General features: G+C 49.1%; 1 protein-coding gene across 1 annotated transcript; it reads right to left on the minus strand.

Annotated features, from left to right (window-relative positions):
- Positions 1–72: 72 nt before the first annotated feature.
- On the minus strand, positions 73–1,922 carry LOC123111061 (amino acid permease 4). The gene has a single exon (XM_044531737.1). The coding sequence runs from the start codon at positions 1,663–1,665 to the stop codon at positions 250–252; it is 1,416 nt and encodes a 471-aa protein (XP_044387672.1). The 5' UTR covers positions 1,666–1,922; the 3' UTR covers positions 73–249.
- Positions 1,923–7,720: the final 5,798 nt, after the last annotated feature.

Consider the following 7,720-nt stretch of genomic DNA (forward strand, 5'->3'; position numbering starts at 1 on the left):
AAAATTTGTATAACGGCTCATCTTCTGATGTTTCTCTTCAAAATTCATGTGATTATTAATTTCCATGATCAATGAATGAAAACCACCAGATTTTTCGTCTCCAGTACAATTACAAACACGCCATGACAAGTCACAAGCGTCAACGCATTAGTTCTGTACCCTCGATGCACTAGTTCAGTACCAACTCTATATATCTATACTCAAGTATGCGTACTTGATGACACCGAGCTGTTTTGGTATGGCGGGCGACTAGCCACTGAAAGGGCGGAACACCTTGAACGCGCCGACCATGCCGGCGATTGATCCCACGGTGGCGGCCACCGACACGACGAGGCAGCCGACGGTGAGCGCCTTGAGGCAGAGCCACCTCGCGCTCCCGCGCGCCACGGCGCGCTGCTTCATGTACATCTCCACGGGGAAGTAGACGGTGAGCGGCCAGAACGAGAGCGCGCCCATGAGCCCCACGATGGCGCCGAAGGATGGCATCGCCATGGCGACCAGGGTGGTCAGGCACACGAACGCCGAGCGCCACACAAGCCGGAGCGCGCTCAGCGCGAACGGCCCCACCCTCGTGACGAAGTCGCTCTCTGGCCATCTGGCGGCGGCCCAGCGCTGGACGAAGGCGAAGATGGGCTGGCAGAAGACCTGGTAGGCGCCGACGAGGTGCACGACGATGGCGGCGTTGGCGACGTCCACCGGCCAGAAGGGCTCGTAGAAGCCGAACCCGGTGAGGAGATTGTCCGGCGCGTCGTTGCCGAAGGCCGCGTAGCCCATGCACCCGCACATGACGTAGAACGCCGTCGTGGTGGCCACGCTCAGCGCCGTGGCCTTCTTCATCACGGCTGCCTCCGACGGCGGTGGCGCCTTGATGGTGTCCTGGATCTCGATGAGCACGTTGGAGAAGGAGTAGGCGAAGGCGATGTTGCCCAGCGCCTGCAGGACGCGCCACAGCTTCTGCATCACGGTGACGCCCGCCGTGCCGATGGCGACGCCGGTGAGGGTGCCTCCGAAGCCGCCGTTGGCCACGGTCTGGGCGATTCCGAGCCCGAGCCCGATGCCGGAGTAGGCGAAGGACATGGCGGAGGCGACGACGGAGAGCCACCGTATCTGATCGAAGTTGGGTATCTGAGAGAAGACGATCTGCGCGGCGCCGAAGCCGATCATGTAGGGCGTGCTGGAGGTGTGGCACGCGTTGTCGTGCCCCTTGCTGTGGAAGCAGTTGGCCCTCGTGATGGCATGAAAGCTGATGGAGGCGGCGATGGTGTAGCCAATGGCGATGCCGACGAGGTTGGCGTACTGTATGACGCCGCAGAACTTCACTTTGGCGCCGCCGAGGATGGTTCGGACGGCCTCCACGTAGGAGTAGTTCCGGGTGCCGGCGGCCGGGTCGCCGGTGCGGTAGCAGTCGGCGAGAAGCGTGGAGCTGTAGTAGACGATGCCGCCGAAGAGCGCCATGGTGGTGGGACCCGCGACCCAACCGAGCTGCGCGGTGGCCCAGGCGAGCGAGAGGACGCCGGAGCCGACGACGGCGGTGACGATGTGCGCGCTTGTGGTGAGGACGGTGCCGGTGCGGCGCGGGCGGCCGTCGTCATCGAGCGCGACCGCGGCGGGGTCGGCGAGGTTGCCGGCCTCGAGAGACACCTCGAGCGGCTGGATGTGCACCATTGCGAGGCTCGGGTTTGGTGGCCTGGATTGACGAGTCACACGAAGTGTACATGCTTTACCGAATCGCAGTGGCACTCGCTTCTGTTCAGTGCCTCCGGCAGATAGGAAGGACGCGAGTTCGAGAAATTGAAGACGAAGACGAGGGGATGTGAGGCCCCGGTGGTGGATCTCACAGGAATTCGAGAGAGAGGAGGGACGAACAGAGAGGATTGCAGAGAATGAGGACAGAAACGGAGCAACAGGGAGAGATAGGTTCAGACTTGTCTTTCTTCATATAACTCGTTCCCTAGACAGCAGACGTATATATACCCACACACACGCCACGGCTTACACCTACTACATGCTAGGCCCACTGCCGGTCACACATTGGTGTCGCCCGCTTGCCGAGTGGACCCGGGGTCCACCTGTCGGTTGTCCGGCGACGTTGTAAAGGATGGAGCCGTGACATTCTCCCCTCCTTGAGCTTGAGCCTCCTCCCAAATTGCAGGGTGGGAAACGAGCGCGCAACACATAATAATCTTCCCAGGTTGCATGATCTACAGTGACACTGTGCCACTGAACTTTGATTTACAGAATGGCGTTGCTGCCCTTCTTCACCATGCGACGATCCAGAATAGCCTCTGGTTGGAGAGTGACAACCGATAAATCAGGTGGGTCTGGCAGCTCCTGAAACACTGAAGAGTAGTTGGCAGTGAAAGGTTTCAGCTGCGACACGTGAAACACGGGATGGATCAGACTAGTATTAGGGAGATCCAAACGATAAGCAGCAGCACCCAGCCGAGCAGTAACTCGGAATGGCCCGAAATATTTCAAAGCTAACTTGCGACACGGGCGATTGACCAAGGATGATTGTGCATAGGGTTATAACTTGAGTAAAACTTCCTCGCCTCCCGATCCTGACGATGTTTATCTGCCTGAGACTTGATTCGCTGTTGAGCACGTAGTAAATTGTCACACAACATATCCAGAAAATCCTCATGATCGGCTGCCAATTCCGCAAGAGATGTAGGCAGATCACCAGCATAAATTAGCATAATACCGAAATTAGGATCCACACCATACAGGGCCTTGAAAGGAGTGCTTCCAAGGGAGGTGTGATACGAGGAATGATACCAAAATTCCGACATTGGCAATCAACGCTTCCATCGAGCTGTACTGTCATGAACAGCACACCGCAGATACTGCTCTAAGCATTGCTTTACACGCTCTGATTGACCGTCCATCTATGGGTGGTAGGCTGTAGAGTAACAGAGTTTAGTGCCAATTTCCGTGAACAATTTCTTCCAGAAACTGCTAGTGAATACTTTATCACAATCAGAGACAATGGAGGCCGGCACGCCATGAAGACGGACAATAGTGTCAACGAACATAGTCGCCACTGACTGTGTTGTATACGGATGCTTCAGAGGAAGGAAATGGGCATACTTGGTAAAACGATCGACCACCACCAAAATCACCTCAAATCCCTCTGACTCGGGTAGCCCATCAATGCAATCCATGGTTATGTCTTCCCATGGGTGGTCAGGAACTGGAAGGGGTTGGAGCAAACCACCAGGCACTGTTCTTTCATGTTTTGCTTGCTGACAAACCTGGCCATGGTTCAGTCACATGTTTACTAAAATCTAGCAAGGCGAACACCGGAGCACTAGTCATAGCTGTTTTCATGGTTTGAAAAGCTACAGTAGCTTGTTCAGTCCACAGAAAGCCCTTCTTTGTCAGCAACTAAGTCAAGGGTGTTGGGGAACGTTGTAATTTCAAAAAAATTCCTACGCACACGAAAGATCATGGTGATGCATAGCAACGAGTGGGAAGAGTGTTGTCCACGTACCCTCGTAGACCGAAAGCGGAAGCGTTAGCACAACGCGGTTGATGTAGTCGTACGTCTTCACGATCTGACCGATCAAGTACCGAACGTACGACACCTCCGAGTTCAGCACACGTTTAGCTCGATGATGTCCCACGAACTCCGATCCAGCAGAGCTTTGCGGGAGAGTCCCGTCAGCACGATGGCGTGATGACAGTGTTGATGATGCTACCGACACAGGGCTTCACCTAAGCACCGCTATGATATTACCAAGGTGGAATATGATGGAGGGGGGCACCGCACACGGCTAAGAGATCAAGAGATCAATTGTTGTGCCTAGAGGTGCCCCCTGCCCCCGTATATAAAGATCAAGGGGGAGGGGGCGGCCGGCCAGGAGGAGGCGCGCCAGGGAGGAGTCCTACTCCCACTGGGAGTAGGACTCCCTCCTTTCCTAGTTGGAGTAGGAGGCGGAAGGAAGGGAGAGAGGAGAGGAAGGAAAGGGGGGGGGGCGCCCCCCTCCTTGTCCTATTCGGACTAGAGGGGGAGGGGGCGCGTGGCCTGCCCTAGTCGCCCCTCCTTTTCTCCAATTAGGGCCCATGAGGCCCATTAACCCCCCGGGGGGTTCCGATAACCCCCCGGTACTCTGGTATATGCCCGAAACCACCCGAAACTATTTCGGTGTCCGAACATAGTCATCCAATATATTGATCTTTACGTCTCGACCATTTTGAGACTCCTCGTCATGTCCGTGATAATATCCGGGACTCCGAACTACCTTCGGTACATCAAAACACAAGAACTCATAATACCGATCATCACTGAACTTTAAGCGTGCGGACCATACGGGTTCGAGAACTATGTAGACATGACCGAGACACGTCTCCGGTCAATAACCAATAGCGGAACCTGGATGCTCATATTGGCTCCTACATATTCTACGAAGAACTTTATCGGTCAAACCGCATAACAACGTACGTTGTTCCCTTTGTCATCGGTATGTTACTTGCCCGGGATTCGATCATCGGTATCTCAATACCTAGTTCAATCTCGTTACCGGCAAGTCTCTTTACTCGTTATGTAATGCATCATCCCGCAACCAACTCATTAGCTACATTGCTTGCAAGGCTTATAGTGATGTGCATTACCGAGAGGGCCCAGAGATACCTCTCCGACAATCGGAGTGAGAAATCCTAATCTCGAAATACACCAACTCAACATGTACCTCCGGAGACACCTGTAGAGCTCCTTTATAATCACCCAGTTACGTTGTGACGTTTGGTAGCACACAAAGTGTTCCTCCGGTAAATGGGAGTTGCATAATCTCATAGTCGTAGGAACATGTATAAGTCATGAACAAAGCAATAGCAACATACTAAACGATCAAGTGCTAAGCTAACGGAATGGGTCAAGTCAATCACATCATTCTCCTAATGATGTGATCCCATTAATCAAATGACAACTCATGTATATGGATAGGAAACACAACCATCTTTGATCAACGAGCTAGTCAAGTATAGGCATACTAGTGACACTATGTTTGTCTATGTATTCACACATGTATTTTGTTTCCGGCTAATACAATTCTAGTATGAATAATAAACATTTATCATGATATAAGGAAATAAATAATAACTTTATTATTGCCTCTAGGGCATATTTCCTTCAGTCTCCCACTTGCACTAGAGTCAATAATCTAGATTACACTGTAATGGTTCTAACATCCATGGAGTCTTGGTGCTGATCATGTTTTGCTCGTGGAAGAGGCTTAGTCAACGGGTCTGGAACCATTCAGATCCATATGTATCTTGCAAATCTCTATGTCTCCCACCTGGACTTGGTCCCGGATGGAATTGAAGCGTCTCTTGATGTGCTTGGTTCTCTTGTGAAATCTAGATTCCTTTGCCAAGGCAATTGCAGCAGTATTGTCACAAAAGATTTTCATTGGACCCGATGCACTAGGTATGACACCTAGATCGGATATGAACTCCTTCATCCAGAATCCTTCATTTGCTGCTTCCAAAGCAGTTATGTACTCTGCTTCACATGTAGATCCCGCCACGACGCTTTGTTTAGAACTGCACCAACTGACAGCTCCATCGTTCAATATAAACACGTATCCGGTTTGTGATTTAGAATCATCCGGATCAGTGTCAAAGCTTGCATTGACGTAACCATTTACGACTAGCTCTTTGTCACCTCCATAAACGAGAAACATATCCTTAGTCCTTTTCAGGTATTTCAGGATATTCTTGACCACTGTCCAGTGATCCACTCCTAGATTACTTTGGTACCTCCCTGCCAAACTTATTGCTAAGCATACATCAGGTCTGGTAACAGCATTGCATACATGATAGAGCCTATGGCTGAAGCATAGGGAACATCTTTCATTTTCTCTCTATCTTCTGCAGTGGTCGGGCATTGAGTCTGACTCAACTTCACACCTTGTAATACAGGCAAGAACCCTTTCTTTGTTTGATCCATTTTGAACTTTTTCAAAACTTTATCAAGGTATGTGCTTTGTGAAAGTCCAATTAAGCGTCTTGATCTATCTCTATAGATCTTGATGCCCAATATATAAGCAGCTTCACTGAGGTCTTTCATTGAAAAACTTTTATTCAAGTATCCTTTTATGATATCCAGAAATTCTATATCATTTCCAATCAACAATATGTCGTCTACATATAATATCAGAAATGCTATAGAGCTCCCACTCACTTTCTTGTAAATACAGGCTTCTGCAAAAGTCTGTATAAAACCATATGCTTTGATCACACTATCAAAGCGTTTATTCCAACTCCGAGAGGCTTACACCAGTCCATAAATGGATCGCTGGAGCTTGCACACTTTGTTAGCACCCTTTGGATCGACAAAACCTTCTGGTTGCATCATATATAGAAATCCAATCAGGAATGTAGTTTTGACATCCATTTTGCCATATTTCATAATCATAAAATGCGGCAATTGCTAACATGATTCGTACAGACTTAAGCATCGCTACGGGTGAGAAAGTCTCATCGTAGTCAACCCCTTGAACTTGTTGAAAACCTTTCGCAACAAGTCAAGCTTTGTAGACAGTAACATTACCATCAACGCCAGTCTTCTTCTTGAAGATCCATTTATTCTCGATGGCTTGCCGATCATCAGGCAAGTCAACCAAAGTCCATACTTTGTTCTCATACATGGATCCCATCTCAGATTTCATGGCCTCAAGCCATTTTGCGGAATCTGGGCTCATCATCGCTTCCTCATAGTTTGTAGGTTCGCCATGGTCAAGTAACATGACCTCCAGAATAGGATTACTGTACCACTCTGGTGCGGATCTTACTCTGGTTGACCTATGAGGTTCGGTAGTAACTTGATCTGAAGTTTCATGATCAATATCCTTAGCTTCCTCACTAATTGGTGTAGTCGTCACAGGAACCGGTTTCTATGATGAACTACTTTCCAATAAGGGAGCAGGTACAGTTACCTAATCAAGTTCTACTTTCCTCCCACTCACTTCTTTCGAGAGAAACTCCTTCTCTAGAAAGGATCCAAATATAGCAACAAAAGTCTTGCCTTCAGATCTGTGATAGAAGGTGTACCCAATAGTCTCCTTTGGGTATCTTGTGAAGACAAAATTTTCCGATTTGGGTTCGAGTTTATCAGGTTGAAGTTTTTTCACATAAGCATCGCAGCCCCAAACTTTAAGAAACGACAACTTTGGTTTCTTGCCAAACCACAGTGCATAAGGCGTCGTCTCAACGGATTTTGATGGTTCCCTATTTAACGTGAATGCAGCCGTCTCTAAAGCATAACCCCAAAATGATAACGGTAAATCAGTAAGAGACATCATAGATCGCACCATATCTAGTAAAGTACGATTACGACGTTCGGACACACCATTACGTTGGTGTTCCGGGTGGCGTGAGTTGCGAAACTATTCCGCATTGTTTCAAATGTAAACCAAACTCGTAACTCAAATATTCTCCTCCATGATCAGATCGTAGAAACTTTATTTTCTTGTTACGATTATTTTCCACTTCACTCTAAAATTCTTTGAACTTTTCAAATGTTTCAGACTTATATTTCATTAAGTAGATATACCCATATCTGCTCAAATCATCAGTCAAGGTGAGAAAATAACGATACCCGCCGCGAGCGTCAATATTCATTGGACCACATACATCAGTATGTATGATTTCCAATAATCTGTTGCTCCCTCCATAGTTCCGGAGAATGGCATTTTAGTCATCTTGCCCATGAGGCATG

Source organism: Triticum aestivum, chromosome 5B, assembly GCF_018294505.1.
Source record: "Triticum aestivum cultivar Chinese Spring chromosome 5B, IWGSC CS RefSeq v2.1, whole genome shotgun sequence".
NCBI classification, from domain to species: Eukaryota; Viridiplantae; Streptophyta; class Magnoliopsida; order Poales; family Poaceae; genus Triticum; species Triticum aestivum.

What these genes read in the sequence shown, in the direction of transcription:
- LOC123111061 (XM_044531737.1), bottom strand. Translation starts at nt 1,665, where the DNA reads ATGGTGCACATCCAGCCGCTCGAGGTGTCTCTCGAGGCCGGCAACCTC.